This window comes from Hydra vulgaris, chromosome 10, assembly GCF_038396675.1.
Source record: "Hydra vulgaris chromosome 10, alternate assembly HydraT2T_AEP".
Taxonomy (NCBI): Eukaryota; Metazoa; Cnidaria; class Hydrozoa; order Anthoathecata; family Hydridae; genus Hydra; species Hydra vulgaris.
The window spans coordinates 43,341,821-43,362,075 of NC_088929.1; the positions used below are offsets into that span (position 1 = coordinate 43,341,821).

Here is a 20,255-nt window from a genome sequence, read left to right on the forward strand (position 1 = left end):
AATTCAAAATATTCTAACGTTACGATATGTTGACACTATGCAGGTTTATAAGTTTATAACAACAATGGTAACATATAAATAACACTAGACTTTCTTATATAGGTGTACCACTCATCTTGACAATAGCAACAGCTGCTATTAATCACGAATACCTCGGCCCATCAACTGATCGAGATCTTAAGATGTAAGTTATGTATACTCTATTTTCAAAAATCATGCGTAAATCCATTTTGTCAACTGTCTAAAATGCGTAAACGAGTATTGTAGACATACTTTGATGCTTATAACTTATAATTATTTTCTGCGTATATTATTACCTCCTGATTGCTAAATGAGTTAATGTTTTCTTTTAGATGTGTTGTGAGGGGTACTCCGTTTTACTTCGGAGTACTTTTGCCAATCGGAGTTGTAATTGTATGCAATATTTTAATACTCCTACTTGTTCTTAAAGGCATTGGATCAAGTTATGATCTAAACGAAGTAGGAAAAAAATCAAAAAATAGAGTTAATAAAGTCCGAATTGCTTTGTCGTGTTCTGTTTTGCTTGGCACAACCTGGGTTTTTGCAGTTTTAGCTGTTGGTGATCTCCGAAACACATTTCAATGGATTTTTAGTATTTTAAATTCGCTACAAGGATTTTTTATATTTTTGTTCTATACTGTGCGTAACAAGGAAGTTAAAAAACAGTGGCTTTTATGGTTGGAAAAAAAATCAGTAAAAAATAATTAGCTGTCGATAAACGTAACAGATTTAATCACAATTTTTATAAACAACAATTACATAAAAGAGTATAAATCTGTTTAGCGTAGTATAATAAAGTAAAATAAAAATTTTCTTTTTTCTATTGGAGATCTATGTGAAGTTTTTTTTTTTTTAATGTTTTTTTCGAAAATAAACTTGATAACTGAAAAAAGATTGCATATTTGAAATTAGAGTGAAAAACACAAATAAAATTTTTTTTTGGCCAAGAAGTATTAAAAGAGTAAAATTTTGTTGGTTTGTTTTTTTATTGAATCAGAAACAAAGTTTTTTTAGTATAATATTAGTTTTTAATGTAATTACAATAGAATTACAATGGAACAAATTACATAATTGACAATCGAAATAAAAACAAAAGATTCAACTTTAATACAATATTTATTAATAAAACAAAGTAAAGAATAGTCTTATTTCTTTTAGCAGCAAAAAATATTGATTTAAAACCAAAAAGAGATCAAAAAATATATTTTTTTTTAATTTAAGTGTAAATATAATAAAATCTCTATATATTATTGCCGAACTTAATAGCGTTAGTAGTGTTAGTTCCCGTTCGAGCGTGCTTGACACAGAACTCTTGTCAGCCATTGCAACCGTGATAATGGCGAGAAAGAATCGCATCATTTTTTTTTTATAAGAAAACGTTAACCTGAAGTGTAAGTAAATATCTGACTTACGTAAATTTCAAATTATGCAATGTTAAAACATACAAAAACATTTATAAAGCTTTACAGTATTACTTTCACTTGAAAATTGCATTGCAGCAACATCTCCCTAATTTTGATCATTTCTTTCCGTTAAAAGACTATTATATTTTTTTAAAATTTTTTTAAGTAACTGTGCCAGCGTGGACGAGGGGTTAGAACGCAGAGCCTCTGTTCAAAAAAGCAGTGGTTCAATTCGTACCACTGGCAACTTTAATTTTTTTTTCGATTATTTTAAAATACAAAATACTATTAAAGTTTTTTAAAGATTATATTCTGACATGTGTAACGATATTATACAGATTAACAAATGAAAAGATTTTTTAAAGAGCTAAAAGTTCTAAAATCATCGAAAAACGGGGGGTTGTTGCAAATGTGTCACGATTGAGATACTTGTTTTATTTATGTGCTCATGTAATTAGTCCTAATAAGCTGCGGATAGTCTTAAAGAAATTATGATCTGAAATTTGATAAAGAAAAAATTTAATAAGACAGTCCTGCTCCTTCAGAAGATGTTGGAGTGGAGGCAAAAAAACATTTATAAAGAATAAAAGGAAAAGACTGTAGCTAGAAAAAGAAAACACTACAGCTAGAAAAAGAATAGACTGTAGCTAGATAAAAATTAAAATTTTATTTTAGCAATTAAAAGTCTTTTTTGCTATACTTATTTTTTCGCTATAAATATATATATGAATAATATATATGTAAACAAATATGTCATATGCAAATGTAAAAAATCCACTTATATAACGTTTTATTCAGGATCGTAGGTGATAAAGTAAACTTTTTGTTCAAGCTGTTTTGTTTTGAATTTTTGTATGTTTGTTTCCGTATTTAAAAAAATTGATTAAATTGAAAAAACGCAAAACATATTGTCTCATCCCAGTGGAAAATTTGAAATTTCGATTTTAGATTTGCTGCTCTCCACATTAATCATGATTAACATAAAATTAGGCCAAAATTAATTTTTTTGAAATACAGCGGAGAAAATAGAATTAGCCTCACCTTTATTTTTTGTTCTAATTTAACAAAAATTGCAGGTAAACAATTATGAAATCTACTTTATTTCTTGTTACTTCTACTACAACTAAAAAGTTTATAAATTGGTATGCTTAATTAATTCCAAATGGAAAAAAAAATTAAAAATATTCAATTTGTGGAGAAAATAGAATTAGCCTCATTAGCGTTATATACAAAAAATAAAGAAAATATTTTGTTTTTTTGCTCATTTAGTATTTAGTATAGCTTCCTGAATTTTTAATGACTTCAAATATGCGGTTTGACATACTAGTCACAAGATTTTGGATAGTTTCTATAGATATTTCATTCCAAGCTTCTCTGATACGAGTTTTCAGCTCCAAAGTGCATTCAAATTGCTTACCATTTTCATAAACCTTTCTAGAAAGTATTCCCCACAGATTTTCAATTGGGTTAAGGTCTGGACTACGTGCGGGCCATTCCATTACGTGAATATTTTTTTCTCTAAACCAAGCTTTTGTAAGCTTTGAATTATGGATAGTAGCATTATCTTGTTGGAAAGTGAAAGTTTCACCCATCAATTCCTCACCATGTTCAAGTAAACTTATTTCTAATAAGTCAATGTAGTCCTGTGAATTCATTTTTGTTGAAATCCATGCCAGTGGAAGTTTTCCAGCAAAGGAAAAAGCCCCCCAAACCATAACATTTCCACCCCCAAAGTTACGACTCATCCGAGTTTCTTTCTCTTTTCGAAGATCGTGCCAGTAATATTGATAGCCATCAGGACCATCTAGATTGAACTTTTTTTCATCACTGAAGAGAACTTGATGCCACTCTTCTTGCCAAGACATGTGTTCTTTCGCAAATTGTAATCTAACTTTTTTATGACGAGCAGTAAGTTTTGGTTTTGGTTTACGCTTTTTCCAAACTGTGTTTGGATCTTCATGTAAGATTTGTCTCACACGTTGAACAGATACAGGTAATTGTAAATCAGCACGAATTTGAGATGCAGTCATGTGCTGAGCAGCAGCACGACGTACAATAACTCGTTTAGTACGATTATCAATTTTACGTTTGCCACCACTTCCCTTATAGGCTCCATAATTAACGCCAATCTTGAAGTAATTGTTAACCACTTTTGGAGATCTTTTAATTTTCTTTGCAATTTCCCGATTAGATAAGCCTGTATCTTTGTATGCTTTGATTACTGCTAATTCTTCATTCGTTAAACGCCTACCACGTCCCATTTCAAATAAAGGTATCAAAAACCAAATGTTAAAAACTTTATGAGCACTGATTTCACAGTCTTTGTTTAACTTACAAATAATAATAAAAAACTAACTCACAAATGCGTATCACCAGATCAAAATATACAAGTAAACTGAAAATAATTATTGATGAGGCTAATTCTATTTGTTACCGCAAATATCAAGTATTATACATTTTATGGTTTTATCAAATGTTCCGCAATTTAATTATGCTATATTATAATCTAAAAAGTTGTTGTTTGTAACAGTAATTATATGTGTGTGGATACAAAAGTTGTACCGCACAAACTTGTTTACAGATTTACAAAATATTGGATCAGCACATGGTGAGGCTAATTCTATTTTCTCCGCTGTATTTTTTCAAAATGAGCTTTTTAAAACCACATTATTTCAAATTAGGGCAACATGGGGCAGCTAACTATTTCAGTTTCTTATAGAACGATGCAAACTCTCTTTAAAAAAGAATTAGATTTGCGAAGGAAGTTGAAGATAAAAAGTCCAAGCTCCATAAAAATCAGTTTAAATTCCTTAAAACTGCATTTTTTTTAGATGCATTTTTTTCTACGAATAAATATATAGGACAATATTTTTATAAATTAAGATAGAATCATCTATTATTTTTGTATATAATGGAAATTAAAAGGAAAGGTTTTGTATTTAGGGAGAAAATTAAGTTTTAAGAATGACAAAACTTAATGATAAATTTTGTCATTACTAAAATGATAAAGCTGTTTTCGGTCACTTTCAAACAAAAACTAACGTTTAAATCTATTATTTCAGTACTTATCTTTTTATGCCGTTAGAATCATAAAAAATCTGTTGAAAACAGTTAGCTAATAAAATTATTTAAATTGCATTACTCAAAAAACAGTATTTTGGCCAAATTTTAATTGTTTTTAAATCACTGTGCTCTTCCTTGAGAATTTTTGATTGTTAAAGTTAAGTCATATTCTTCTTAGCACAGTCGTTTAAAAGCGGTAAGTTTTTGCTTAAAATGTTTTGATTTAACTAGATCATTAAATAGGATAGATGCAGCTTTTTTGTAAAGATTGTTTTCCACACGACAAAATATTCGGACGAAGCGAATTTTTTCGTTGACAAGCATGTGCAGATTAAACATTTTTGGCAATTATGCTGATACAGCGTTTCGCTGCAGCGAAAAAAACAGAAGGTTTCATTTAGACTTTTGGCAAATCGCCATAAGCGAAAACCAGTCAAGTTTCAAATATTTTACGTGATCTCATCATTAAAAAAAAAAAAGCAAAAGCATGTTGTTTTTAAAATGGTAATGGAACAAAGTTCTCAACCTGGCGTTTTAATTGATTTTCTATAAACTTACTCTGAACATTGGCAAGCATTAGTAAATTTATCAAGTAAGGAGCAAGACTTAAATCAAGAATTCACTAATTTAAATTTTGCACACTGCCAATCTCGTCTAAATTGTCAAAAATTTTGCACACTATCAATTACGAAAGTTATACTTCACAGGAAAGTTTTTCTTCGAGTGGTCACACGAAGATACCGCTTTTTGTAAAAAAACTCCATATGGAGTTAAACCTGCTGTTCGTTCTTGTTGTAAGTTACAGGAAGACTGTTACAGTGTAGCAGTTTTTTAACAGAAATTTTCACATCAGAGTTTAGTATTTATTTTCATATACTTTCTTATAAAAAAAACTTTGTATTAAATTATTATATTACAAAATTATATCACATCATACATACGAAGTCAGAAATGTTAAAATTAATGCATGGAAAGAAATTTCCACATGTTTTTATTTTTTTATTTTTTTTTATTTGTATATATTTCGCCGTTTAAATGGTGCTACAATACCAAAATGTATAAATAAATATTTACATGGCCGGGGCAAAAAGAAGACAAAGGTAGTCTTATCACTAAACCTCGTAGTTTGCATCGTATTTTTATACTATAAGCAGTAGTATTATAAGATAAATATTTTATAATACCGTTAAAAATTAATTGAAATATATTTTTATTTAATTAACAAAAACCAAAAAAAAAAAAAAAATTTGACTTAGTTTAAATAAAAGACAATAATAATCTCAAGGTGTACAAATAACAAAACAAAACAAAATTAAATATATGAACTGATTTGAAATAAAGTTATAAAAAGAATTATATGTTGAAATAAATTCATATATTTTAATACTTATTAATAGGATTTAGAGTTAAATTTTACACTGTTCAAGTTAATAATAACTAGAACAGAAAAAAGCAAACCAGGTGGCTTGTTCGCATAAGGGAAATTAAAAAGATAAATAAAAGAATAAAAATCACAAAATAATAAAAAAGAAAATAAAAATAAAGTTAAAAGAAAAAAATAAAAAATAAAAAATAAAAAGAAATAACTTTGTCAATTCATTGTCAATAGTAAGAAGTTTTTGTTTAAGTTTTATTTTAAATTTGTGAAAAGAAGCAGTAGTTTTGATGTCGTTATTAAATTAAGAATTCCATAATTTAGGTCCTCTATTTGCAACAGAAAATTGGTGTCCGTATAATAGGTTTTGGGTTGAACGTGGTTTTAATTTGAAAATCTAGTAGAGTAAACACGATTTATTTTGTTAAAAAAGGTGTTAAAAAATAGAGGTGGCATTTTGTTATCAACGTTGCACATAAAAGTTAGCATCTGATAAATTTTTAGTTGATAAACATTGAGTATATTTAGTTTATCAAATTAAAATTAATAAAAATATTAAAATAAACCTTTTAATTGCGTTAAACTGTTTACGTTTGAAATAATTCGTATAGCATGTTTTTGTCTACTAAGTAGTTTTTTTATCTCGGTTGCGTTGGTGCTGCACTAAGCAACGTTTCCATAATTATCGTAGCTGTGAATAGTATATGAAAGAAAAGTATATGCTTACTTGACGTGTAGGAAGTTTTTTTTTTTCAAAAACTGACGTCACTGCGCAAAATATTTTTTGGCTTAACTACTAGCACATTTTTGGCTTAAATGCTAGCATTTTTTAGCTAAGGCCGCAATTTAATGTTAAGTTTTTAATGGTCGAAGAGCTCTTTATTCTGCCATTTGTATAGCGTTACGCACAAACGTCTGTAAGTGTAAACGTCTTTAGCATATGTTGAGTTTGCAGTCAGTATATCCAACAGTTGTGTAAAATATATCTATAAAATGAGAAAACTTTAAAATTTTAATTTAACTAATAGAAATCTTTTTTACTAAACATAACACTGATAACAGCGCACTAAGCCATTGAGCTATCAATGATATGCCATTGAGCTATCAATGATATGCAATGATATTTAGTAGAAAAACCTAATTATAAATCTCTTATACGCTCTATGAATGCTGAAAAGGTGTGCATGTTAACTTTTTAGCTCTTATAGCAATTTTTCAAAATAAACTATTTTACTAAAAAATATTGAAGTAAAAACCCGCATTTTATGAGTCCGGAAAGCTAGGATATCTATATAAGAAAAAAGTATAGTAAATGTTGGTGTGGAATAGACTTACAAAGACCAGTATTTTTACTGGTCCGGTCAGCTAGTATATACTAATGTTAAAATTTAAGTGAAATAAAAGTTAACAAACTACTATAATAGCGTTTACTTTTAACACTAGCACGCTATACTGTATTACATATGGAAAAACACCTTGAACAAAAGTTTTGAAACTTTTAGAATATAAAGACAAAGTTAAAATCCTGGTCAAGTCCTGTGATGTTAAAAAATAAAAATATATTTATTAATGATTCTTTTTGCGGTCCAACCAATGACGTAATAATATAACTAGATGTAAGACTCGCAGCTTTTTGCGTATAACTTAGAGAAGCCAGCGACCGCTATTTTGCGGGTTGGCAAAAACATAAGACGCGACTTAAAAAACATAAAAAACAATTTATCTAAACAATTATTAGTCATGGAATTTTATCAATTAAGCATCTATAGAGAATTAATTTTTACTCTTTTGTATATATATATATATATATATATATATATATATATATATATATATATATATATATATATATATATATATATATATATATATATATATATATATATATATATGTATATATATATATATATATATATATATATATATATATATATATGTATATATATATATATATATATATATATATATATATATATATATATATATATATATATATATATATATATATATATATATATATATTATATACATGTTAAATATTGATAATATCAGAGTTCCGTTAAATGTTTAAGATTCTTGAGGCCCCTGTAACGATTAATAACGATTAAAACCTAAAATAAAACAGCAGAAGTATTAGTATAGTAATAAAAGATAAATTTAATAATATTCATTCAAAAGTACACATGAATCGAAATCTGTAGATTTTTGATGCTATTTTTTAAAAAATAAGCTTTTTAACAAAAAATCCTAGCATAAATAAAATAAAGGATAAAAAAATTTAGTTGAATTTTCATTAAATAGAAAAATTGGAGTGAAAAATTTAAAAATGTGTCATGATGTGTAAATAAATTACACATTATGAAAATAGATTGATTAGCAAATTCATAAGCAAAGTGCTAACGCTGGTTCATAAGCAAATTGCAAACGCTGAGTTATCAAGCACATTGCTATAATTATAGTCCAAGAAAAATAACATTTTTATTTGACTCTTTCGAAGACATGCATTTAATACTTGAATAAGTTTGCGGTAATAAATAAGTTATTTTGACGATACTGAATTATGTAAAAAATGCGGTAATATTTTTGACGAGTCTAATGCTTTTATAAACAATTTAAAAACATATAAAGCCTCTTTAAATTTATCATGGTTGAAGTGGTTATCCAGCGTTGGAAAAATATTAAAATTAGGCGAAAGTTTACGTAAAACACATTTAAGATAAGAACATTGATGCTCTGCTTACATTAATTGTAGTTAATTTGAACCACATATGCTAACTTTAAAAGCTTTTTCATAGTTTCAACAACTTTGAAAACACCGGATGATGGGAAAATTAACCCTCCTTTATTTTTATGCACAATGAAACTGTTTCAGTGTCCTATTGGTAGTGTATCATTATAGCCAATGTAGTCATTGACTGAAGACATAATTTCAATTGTTGTTAATGCTTGGGGACACAATGTGCACTCAATACTGAGTAATAAATCACAAACTATAAACCTGCAATGTAGCATAGCACAGCTTGTAGAAACATGCTTATGTTTTCCTTGTCTAATTTAAAAAATAAAGATTGAAGAAATGGCTACTCATTGAACTCAATAGCTTGTACATCTTGTAGTGGCGTTCTTTAACGTGACTATTTTAGATTAAAAAGTTGAAGGGTAGATGTACTATCTAAAACTTAACAGTTTGCATTTTTGCTTGGAGCAATACTGTTGCGTATTATTAACCGCCTCATTAAAGATTTATATTGTACAACATCAGGATTACTAATAAATCCGTATATTCCACGAATGCAAGCAAAAGCTAGCTTAAGATGTTCTCTGATAATTTATAAATTAATAAATACTTTAATGGTTAAAATTCACGTTTAAATAGATCAAGAACTAAGCTCTGCATATTAATTGCATTTGTCTCCAATAACATATGTTTTACGGCAATGTGAAGCCAATTCATTTTTGCTGTTTTATTGTATTAATTTCAGATTCATTTTTGCTGTTTTATTGTATGTAGAGACAGCAGATACGAAATACTGCTACTAAATGCCTGCATCCAGAATCTACTTTTGCTGAGTTTAAGTGGTTGCTTAAATTTTTTTGCAAATGTATTTTTAGAGTTAATCATGTCAAATAAACGATCAAAAATACGTATAAAATTCACCGTACCTGTTGCATCCTCAAACCCTTTCACATTACACGTCATCAAAAATTTTATTGCATCCGTTATTGATGAGCTCAATGTTTGACTAGCAACATTTATATTCATTATATGTTTTTAAAAGTGTATGCGTCTGCTACCAAGTTTTTTGTTAAGTGTTGATTCTTTTGTTTTTTGCAGTTGACATAAGAGTACAAAGTGTTTCCATTTAATGATATGACCATTATTATCATACAACACACCAATATCAGGAAAAGCATTTGATTCTAGCTTAAGCATTTGGAATGCATCTAATATAGCATAAACAGGCCTGTTAGAAGTTGTGTAGTAAAATTTGGATTAAAACTGATCTATTATCAGTCCAAATTTACAACCCAATTGTTGTAAAGAATCCATATTTACTGGACTTTTATCACATGTCAAAGTGTGTACTCTAATGTTACTTGATTCACCCTTTTGAAAACAAGTTTGAACTTGTTTTCAAAATAAGCTTTTAAATTATGCCCTATCAAACAATGACAAAATACATAACAAACTGGATATTTCCAATAACTTGGCAAACCAACTAGCAAAAATACAAGCGCTTCGGTTGCAATATTGTCATCAGATTCCACGTTTATTTTTTCAGAATCTACATACCCAATAAATTTTCCAGATTTTTCATTGTAGATTGTACATACTTTAATATGCATAGAATCCATTATTAAAGCTATATCTTGATACACTACATGATTTTCAGCGCGCACTTTTAATTCATCAAACACAGCATTATTAAAACCATGATCAAACTTCACAAATGATATTCAATTGCATAATAAACTTAGTGCAGGCAACTGCACTAAGTTTATTGTTATTGAAAAATCTGTTTGCAAGTATTCATAAGCACAAATTGAATAAAACTGAACAGTTAGAGGAAACTCTTTTACTTTTTTTGAATACTGTTTGCCTGTTGGTTTTCTTTTAAAATTTTCAATTTCATTTGTTTATTAGCTGTAAGTTCATATATTAGCTGTAAGTTCTAAAAATTTAAAAAAGTTCGCGATAAAAAAGAGATAAACTATAAATCTTCCTTGATTTGCGTTGCAATTTTTGTTCTCAAACACTTAACTTTTTTTTTCAGAAGTTGTACGTTTGGCGATTCAATATGCTGTTTCTTGTGTTCTAGTTCATATATACTATTGCAACCTGTTAAGCAAGCATCACTTGTTGTACTGGTCTGAAGAATTTGTTGCACAACTCTCTTTTTTGGTAATTTGCAATGTTTTTTTTCATAAACTAAATGATTTGAAAAATTTTTTTTTTTTTTTTAATTTTTTTTTTTTTGTTCTTTATTACAATATTTAACACAATATTTACAAACATATCAATAAGAAAAATTACATGCAAAGAAATCGTTAAAAATAAATAAAAATAAAGAATAAAGATAAAGAACGCGGATACTCAAAGAAGACCATTCAGGTCTTGTCACCGAGAACCGCTGTTGAAGAACTTTGAACTTAGTAAATATAAATAAAATAAATAAAAACAAATTTTAAACTTTTCCGTTCGTGATGCAAATTATTTACAAATATTAGAAATTAAAACAAAAATTAAAGTAAACAAGTAAATAATAAATGACTACTGTACAAATAATGTCAGTGCAACTTTTAACAAAATTCAAATAATGGTGTTTAAATATAGTTTCTCACATAAACTTTAAATCAAAATTGTATAAAAGTAAAATATAAATGAGTGATGACATATAATAATTCCATTCATGAGAAAAATCAAAATTTTTTAAAATTATTTGGTTCCATAAAAAAGCTCCACGAAAAGAAATGCAAAATTTACCAAAGTTTGTTTGAAATTTTGGTTGTTTAATAAAATTATCATTTCTTAAAGAATATATATTTTTTTCTTTTAAAGAATATAAATCAAAAAAGGAAGCTGGAGATGAGTTGGTTTTACATTTAAACATAAAACAAAGAACATTTACTTGATATATATTAAAAACATTCATGTTAAATAAGAGTGGCCTTGAGTGAGTAAAACGATTTTTGAAATTTATAAGACGTGCAATATGCTTCTGCTGACAATAAAGTGGCTTTAATTTACTTTTATGGGTACTACCCCATGCAATATTGGCATAATTAATATGACAGTGTATAAAAGAGTAATATAGTTGAGTTAATAAATGTTTGTTTAAAACACTTCTTGCTTTATATAAAACTCCAATGCTTTTTGCAATTTTGTTGCATAAATGTCCGATGTGATTCTTCCATGATAGATTTTCATCTACAATGATACCTAAGAAATTTGTGAGAATTACTCTTTTTATTTGAATATTATCAATATGAAGAAGAGGCATATTACTTGGAAGTAAATGTTTTTTAAATTGTGGATGAAAGAAAATCCATTTAGTTTTATCTATGTTGAGTGAAAGTTTATTTGACTTGAACTAGTTTGATATTTTTGTTAGTTCAATGTTCATATCATAAAAAAGTTTATTGATGTTATTATTAGATAGGAATAGGTTTGTATCATCAGCAAACATTATAGTTGTTAATTTGGAGACTTCATGGAGATCGTTAACATAAATCAGAAATAATAAGGGCCCTAATGTAGATCCCTGTGGAACACCACAGGTTATATTTAGATAATCTTGTGAAGAAGATCCGTCGACATAAACAAATTGTTTGCGATGTTTTACATAGCTTTTTAGTAGTTTTAAAGCATTACCGGTGATACTATAATGTTCAAAGTTTTTAAACAGTATTTCATGGTCAATTGTGTCGAAAGCCTTAGATAGGTCTATAAAGACGCCTAAAGTAAACTCTGACTTTTCGAATGAATCAGTTATACTGCGAGTAAGATGAATTATTGCATGTTACTTCTTTTAAAACCGTATTAATTTTTGTAAAGTATATTATTAACATCAAGATGATTAGATATTTGGTTGAACAGAATTCTTTCTAAAATTTTTGAAAAAACAGAGAGGATAGATATTGGTCGATAATTACTGACATTTGATGGTTCACCTCCTTTAAATATAGGCTTTATTTTGGCTATTTTCAATTGATCGGGGAAAATTCCTTGATTTATAGAACATTTAAAAACTTTAAAAAGAATACATTTTATGGTATCGCATGAATCTATGACTATATTACAATTTATATCATCAAGACCAACTGCAACAAAAATTAGAAACAACAACAAAAATTAGAAACAGAGGGTATGGCATTAGGACACAATTGCTGTATTTCACATCCAGGGTGTACTAGAAAATCTTCTGTAAGAAAATGCTCACTACAGATATAGTGATATTTTTAAGGAACAAACTTATTTTGTTTCAGTGCCACTAGCCACAACTTGCTTCTATTTTTATCTTTTAAGGGAAAGCTAAAAATGAAATAAAATAAACATTTAGCTTAACAATGGCCAGAAAAAACTGTTTAGTACATTGTATTGCAATTATACCTCACTTGTATCAAAACCTGTTATGAAACATACATAATTAATAGTAAGGTAGACATTATTTGTTTGCGCGTAAAACTAGTTTTTTCTTAGTTACATGTGCGTATATATACATAAGTTTTTATCAACTATTTTAGTTATTTCACCTAAAAATCTTGTGTAATTTACTCTATTAATATTTTTATGTAATTTAAATTAATTTATAAATGGTATTTAAATAAATAATGAAATACCTTTCCTTTATTTGAAAGAATGCCTGCCCAAGCCTAAACCCACCGTTGTTATATGTGCACTCCACTGCGCCTATCCCTATTTAAATCAGAGAATGTAAGTATACTCTACTGCGACTACATCAAAATCAGTCGATTTATATACGGATTGATTTTATATGAAATTTTGAAAAATAAAAATAAATAATAAATATTACTTTAAATAAACAACAATAGTATTTAAGAAACATAAAGCTACTTAGAAATGAAACAATAAAATTAAAAAGGAAGTTTTCCTAATGAAAATTTGAGCCTCTAACACTGTCAGTTGCGCCTCAAAAAAAAAGGCGTTTTTCGCATCCAAAGAAGTACGCAGATTTAACGTTGATTTATTAAATTAATGCATTTTAACGTTTTTTGCACACAAATAAGATTTTTATAATGTAAACATTATTTGTACGCGCGTACAAATAATGATATCCAAATAGTAATGCACAACTCACAAAATACGCCGCGGCTGCTCGGCAAGGCGCAAAAATAGCGCACTTGCCTCAGAAGCAAAAGATCCATTGGTCGAACTACGCCTCTGGAAATGTTTTGCCGTAGGACTTCATTTTGATGCCCCCAGAAGACCGTAAGGACTTCTGGGGGCATCTAAATGAAGTCCTATGGTAAAGGTAGAAGGCCGTAAGGACTTCTGGGGGCATTTAAACAAAATAAATTAAAAAACACTAGAAAAATAATGCATAATATACGATTAATAATATGCTTTATAATAACTTATACAATTGATAATAGTATTACACTTTAATTATAAGTGTATTATTAGTATGGATTTGAGTCACGTGACTTTTTCCGTGTCGCAAGTTCATCATATTAATGAACGCGATTTTTCGGCAACTTTTTCGGAAAATATTTTAAAGCTATCTAATTTTAAACCAAATTGCCGTTGTATACCTTTCCAAAATGTTAAATAAAAAATATTATTCTGTGAAGGTTATTCATTAAAGTTCCTTAAAAAAGAAGTCAGAAAATTTTTCAAGTTGTTTTCTTCATAGGTACGTTAATTTACAAATTTTGACAAGTAAATATATTGATTTAAATTGCTTTTTTGGCAAAAAAGAATATTCAGGATCCGCCCCTGGAATGAACTAATTTCAATTAGTCTATTTCAGACAACAGTTATTCCAATTAGTTATTTTCAGAAATAACTTTTATTTTGATTTGACTAGTTTTTCACAACAACGATGCTGAATAAAAATAGCCAAAATTCAAAACTTAGAATAAAAATACAAAATGCAGAGCCATTTACAAAGCAAGAACAATAAACCAGACAGTCTTTTAAAAAAACCTTTTAAATAACTGATTTAAATAACATTAAGATTAATTTAAAATAAAAAAAAATAAAAATTTAAGTTAAAAAAGTAAAAATTTTTTTTATTATTAAGATTTAAAAAAATTCATAACTTTTTATAACCACAAGAGCCACTTTTTTAAATTTATTTAGTATAGCAAATTTAGTAGAGCGGTTTAATAAAGCACACTTTTAAATTTAAAAATACATAGTCGATTGTGAAGAAAAGTGTCTTGATGTTATTTCATCATATAAATGAAATAATACCAAGTTCCTTTTTTTTCAGTAAATTTTTGTCACTTTTTTTACTTAAATTTTCAAAAATTTAAAGTAAAAAAGTTAACAAAAGTGTAACTTACAATATTTAAACAACCAGATTTCAATCACATCTTTAAAATCAGGCCCGTCGCAAGCTTTTTGTTTTTGATTGAGAATTTAACTTAATGCAACGACATGGAGCAAACTCTAAACATTTATATATTTACGTTTTTATAAAGCTTTTCAAAACTATTGCGATAATTGGAGTCTACATAGTCTAATTGGAGTTAACAATAAACCCCTAAAAAGCTTACCTCCTTTTCATGCCATTAGCGTGAGAGCGACGAGTTTATAGCATTTATACATACATTTTTTTAACATTTTAAGCTAAATTTAAGTTCTTTAATGTCATCCAATAAGTTCTTAGTGTTCAAAAATTATGATCACATAGGTTTTGAGCAACCTCCCCAATTATTTAGGGGATTTAAAATATTATCTTTAATTAAGTTATAAGTTCGTCTGACAATCAAATTCTATTCCCCATTCAAAAGTTCGGAGCGAAAGTTAATTTAACTCTTTTTTCGTAAATAAGTAATCAAATGATGCAGGCTTTGTAGTTAAAACTTGTCAAAGAATAACGAAGAAAATTAAGTTTTCATAAGTGACTATAGTCTACAAGATCATTTGTATTTTTCAAACAGTATTTTCAAATTAATTTTTTTTTCAAATTTAATTTGGTCATCGATTATCGTTTTTTTTTATAACATAAAGGCATTCTTTAATGCAGTGGCTGATTTTTAATTTTTATAATTTTTAATTTTTCTAAATTTGCCGTTACATTAAATTACTTTTCTTTTGTAAAATATACAAAAGGCGGGGCATGAAGAAGACAAAAATATCCTTATTGTCAAGCCCCAAAATATCCGAACTCAACAAAGTCATTAAAAACTTGTCATTAAAAATTGATGATCATGTGTTTTTCTGAAGTTTGAGTTTAATGAGTTTATTTTAGTCGAAAATTATAGTTTTGTATTTTTTGGGAATATATCTAAAAAATTAATATAAATGTAGCTGAAATACCAAATTTTTCTGTTTTAGTATGTTATATTTAGAAAAAAAAGAAATCCTTTTCTAAAATCACATACTAAAACAGAAGAAATATTGCTTAATTAACAGAAATTTTGAATAATTTTATTTTTTTAACATATAAATAAAATGGTTTAAAAAAATATTATTCATATTATCCACAAAAATATAAATTAAACAAAATACAAGGTTTATTTTTAAATTAATTTAAATAAAAGTATTGCGTGGTATTATACCACGTCAAAAGCAATGTAAAAAGATTCATAATTTGAAAATGCGGCAATTCTTTTTATCACCAAACCGATTAGAGTTACTTAATCAACAGCATCATAAGCTAATAGTATTATTAATAGTTACGTACAAGTGAGGCCTTTTAATGTGTTGTTAAAAACCATATAAAACTCATATAAAGACTTTATGGTAACCAATAATATAATAATGCCATTTGTATGAACTTTGAGATGTAATATGAATATAATTATGAAAAACCAATGATTTTGGTTAATAAATATACTTTTGTTAAATAAAACATACTTAAGTGCCAAACTTAAGTATGTTCTTATCTATATCACATTAGAATGTTAAGGAAAAAGTTCACATTACATTTATTAACATTATAAACATTCATTTATTAACATTATAAACATTCACAAGGAAAATATCACATTAGAATGTTAAGGAAAAACTACCTTATCACATTACATTTATTAACATTATAAACATTCACAAGGAAAATATCACATTAGAATGTTAAGGAAAAACTACCTTATCACATTACATTTATTAACATTATAAACATTCACAAGGAAAATATCACATAAGAATGTTAAGGAAAAACTACCTTATCACATTACATTTATTAACATTATAAACATTCACAAGGAAAATATCACATTAGAATGTTAAGGAAAAACTACCTTATTTGGTTTGGGAATAAACTTTATATAATCATAACCTTTGAATTTCGAATTTTTAAACCTGTCGACTTAAACTTAGTGTAAGAAAATAAAAAATAAAAGTTCCTAATTTGTTGCCCTCACATTTGGGGTATAGATGATAAATGTTTTGGGGTATTTTTTTTTCCAGGCTCCCATTACCACAAGTTTTATTTCTTAATCTACCAATAAATCATTGCTTAGCTACTGCTCGGGTTATACGTATATCACCAAGTCGTCTAGCAAAATAGTTTTGGTCAGTAGGCATACTGGTGCAGGCCCAATTTCTGTTTCTCTGGAACAATTACTTTTACTATAACGAAAAATAAAAAAATCTCTTTAAATACATCTTGAGGCTCCTAAACCTCGCGGCCCTGGGCATAGTTGCTTAAGGGACAGTTAATGTTGCTTACACTGACCTTGCTGTAGTTAGGCCATTGATACTACACGCAGATAAAGGTATTTACATAAATAGTTCTAAATTTTTCACTCCCATAAAATACCGTAGTTCCTTAAACCAGTGCCGGATTAAGACGTGCAGGGTCTGAGGATTCTTTTGAGCAGGTGGCCTTTTTTCTTAATAAAGTGGCAAAAAATCTTTACAAAAATAAAGCATCCTCTTAAAAGTTTCAGAGCTCCTAAATCTGCGGGACATGGTGTTGTAGCCCCTCTAATCCAGAGCTGGTTTAAACTTTTCCTCCTTAGATTTTAAATAATAAAAACTTTTACGTAAAAAACCTGTGATAAGAACTAACAATTATGCCAAATATTCCTTTCAAATAGTCTACCCTTTCTGAGTCTCCCGTGGGTATATGCGCCTTCTCACTTCCATGTTTCAGCTTTATCTGAATTCTAGACGTTATTTGTTTGCATTACTGTTGTACAAGATTTTTTCAAAGTTATTGTTGAATATAAGTAAATTTATTATTTATATAAATTACTTTTAATTTACTTTATAAATTATATAAAATATAAGCTTAAATAATTTAAATTTTATTTTATATAGTTTTATTTTTAAAAAGATTTGTTATTACTTTTAAAATAAAAAATTCGTATTTAAAAAAATATTTTTTTATTCGTAAATTTAAATTACATTTGGTAGCATATTACTTTAATGTGATTTATTTTCATATGCAGGTTTTTTTTTAAATAACTTTTTTTTTGATTAGTTACTTTTATAGGTAAATGTAAATTACAGTTGAGGAACTTTTATATTATGTAATGTAATTTTAAAAAGTACTTAAAAAGTAAATGTAAACTTTTTCACTTGACTTACTTTTACATGTAAAAATAAATTACTTTTTGATGTAATCTTGTTTTGCATAACTTACTTTTGAAAGTAAAAAAAAATTCCATTATTTTTTTAAAACTTGTTTCAAAAAAATTACTTATACGGAATTAATTACTTATACGGAAATTATAACATTTTTTTAATAAAAATTAACTTACTCGCGTAAATAAAGAAAAAGTAAAAAATAGAGCCATCTCTACTCTTCAATGACTTTATCTAAGACATCTTTATCTAAAATATCAAAGTTTACTAAATTCAAAATATTTTGAAATTCTTCAGAAATCGACATTTAAATAAGTTTCTTGCATCTACATTGATCGCGTGACTAATATATTTATATTTTAAGTTCCGAAAAATAACAATAGCGCAGAATAATAAATGGCCAGACCAGGGTTTACTTCTACAGACTGTGGTTATATTCTCTATTAATGTCCTTTGGTGACTTAGCATAACTTGAAAAGTTTTAATGCATCCAATATAAAAGTTAATTTACCGAAATGCTTCCACGATTATGCAACCAGGAAGAAATGGTTGACTATTCAACTAACCACGAGATAAAACTGCCAAAAATTTATTAAACAGTTGTTTATCAAGAAATGTTAATAGGGAAGACCACGGCTAGTTGCCTCTGTTTTTACTCTTTGAGCTTTGTTGCCCAAACGATTCAGTAGCCCTACCAACAAACAGCTGAAGGATTGTCCATAAAGTACGTACGCTCGGAGAATAAGAGGGGGTTTGCAAATGGCAAATATGAGATGGGATGGGGTAGTAGGTCAATTATAAAAGTATGGAGACACTAAACTTAAAAAATATCGTAAAATGTTGGGTTTGTAGATTAAAAGCGTAGGTACTTTTAGGGGGGGGGGTAGAGGGTACACAAAAAAGCGTATGGCAAAATATGGGGGAGGGAGTGGCTAAAAAAAAAGGCGTAGGTACTTTATGGACGACCCCTAACGACTCAAAGATGAGATTACATTTTAAAGTTGAGGAGTATAATAACACTTTAAACTTGCATTCATTATAAAGGAAAACTTTTTTGGGGCCCTTTTAAAACCTGGAAAGAAAATTGCAATTTTTTTTATCAAAGAAAAAAGTAGGCTACTGTTTTGGTTTATAATACAAATTTTATAAAAGATTGATTTTATAAAAAAAAAAAAAATTGGTTTTATAAAAATATATAGTTTTTCAATAGTAAATGAACTAACTACCTCCATAAAAACTATGCCAACTTACCCCAAAAGCCTTCTAATCAATAAACATTCTGAAAAGCAACAGCAGTGAAGTGGTTAGAGTTCTGGCTTTAGAACTGGAGTTCCGTGGATCAAAACCGGCAATGGCGATAAACGCATCATTGGTAATTTTCCAAAAAATTATGTTTTTGTCTAAAAAAACTTAAACTATAATGTCTTCTATGCGTAAACCTTTTAAATTTTTTAACGAAATAAGAAATGGTCAATCAGAAAAATGCCAAGTAATTATATGCACTTTCTGATGAAAACCACTAAAGATTAAAGCAATTAGTTAACTTACCCCTAATGCTAACTAGCTCTATTTTTAATCCTAAAAAAACACTAGTAAAGACAATACAAGTAATATATTCATAATTGTATTATTAAAAAAACAACCAAAAAATAAAAAATGGACAAAAAAATTTTTATTTTCAATTTGCATAATAGAAAAATAAAAGTTATTTGCTTTAAACTTCTACAAACAAGAAAGATTATAGGGAAGATTGGAACACAAAACACATAAAATTAAAATTAAAAAACAAATGATATAAAAGTTTGCAACACAAATAGAAGCATAAAGCACACACGTCATCTTTCTTTCTACAGCGTAGAAAAATATGGAAACTTCAAAAAAAAGCATAGAAAAGATAATAACCAACAAATTAGAAGTACAAAAAAACTTGTTCTCGAAAAACCATGACGTTCTTAAAGAAATAAGAAAAAGTTTTGCATCTGTACTGAGTGCAAACTTAAAAATTGTTAACAGACAGAATTGAAAAACAAGAAATTTATGTAAACAACAACAAATCTAATGTGATGAGTATTCAAAATGATATAAGCAGTTTTAAAGCATCTTAAAACTTCCAAGAAACAAACCTAATGGAAAAGGTAGTACAAATTAGAAAGTGTAATTATAAGGAGTT

General features: G+C 27.6%; 1 protein-coding gene across 1 annotated transcript in view; it reads left to right on the forward strand.

The window, feature by feature from the left end:
* LOC105847505 (adhesion G-protein coupled receptor G4) overlaps positions 1–830 on the forward strand; it is a 100,014-nt gene extending 99,184 nt beyond the window's left edge. The window contains exons 14-15 of the mRNA XM_065808082.1: positions 103–184; positions 354–830. Of these exons, the coding sequence (XP_065664154.1) occupies positions 103–184; positions 354–729 (458 nt within the window). The 3' untranslated portion in view covers positions 730–830. The remainder of the gene's footprint in view (positions 1–102; positions 185–353) is intronic.
* Positions 831–20,255: the final 19,425 nt, after the last annotated feature.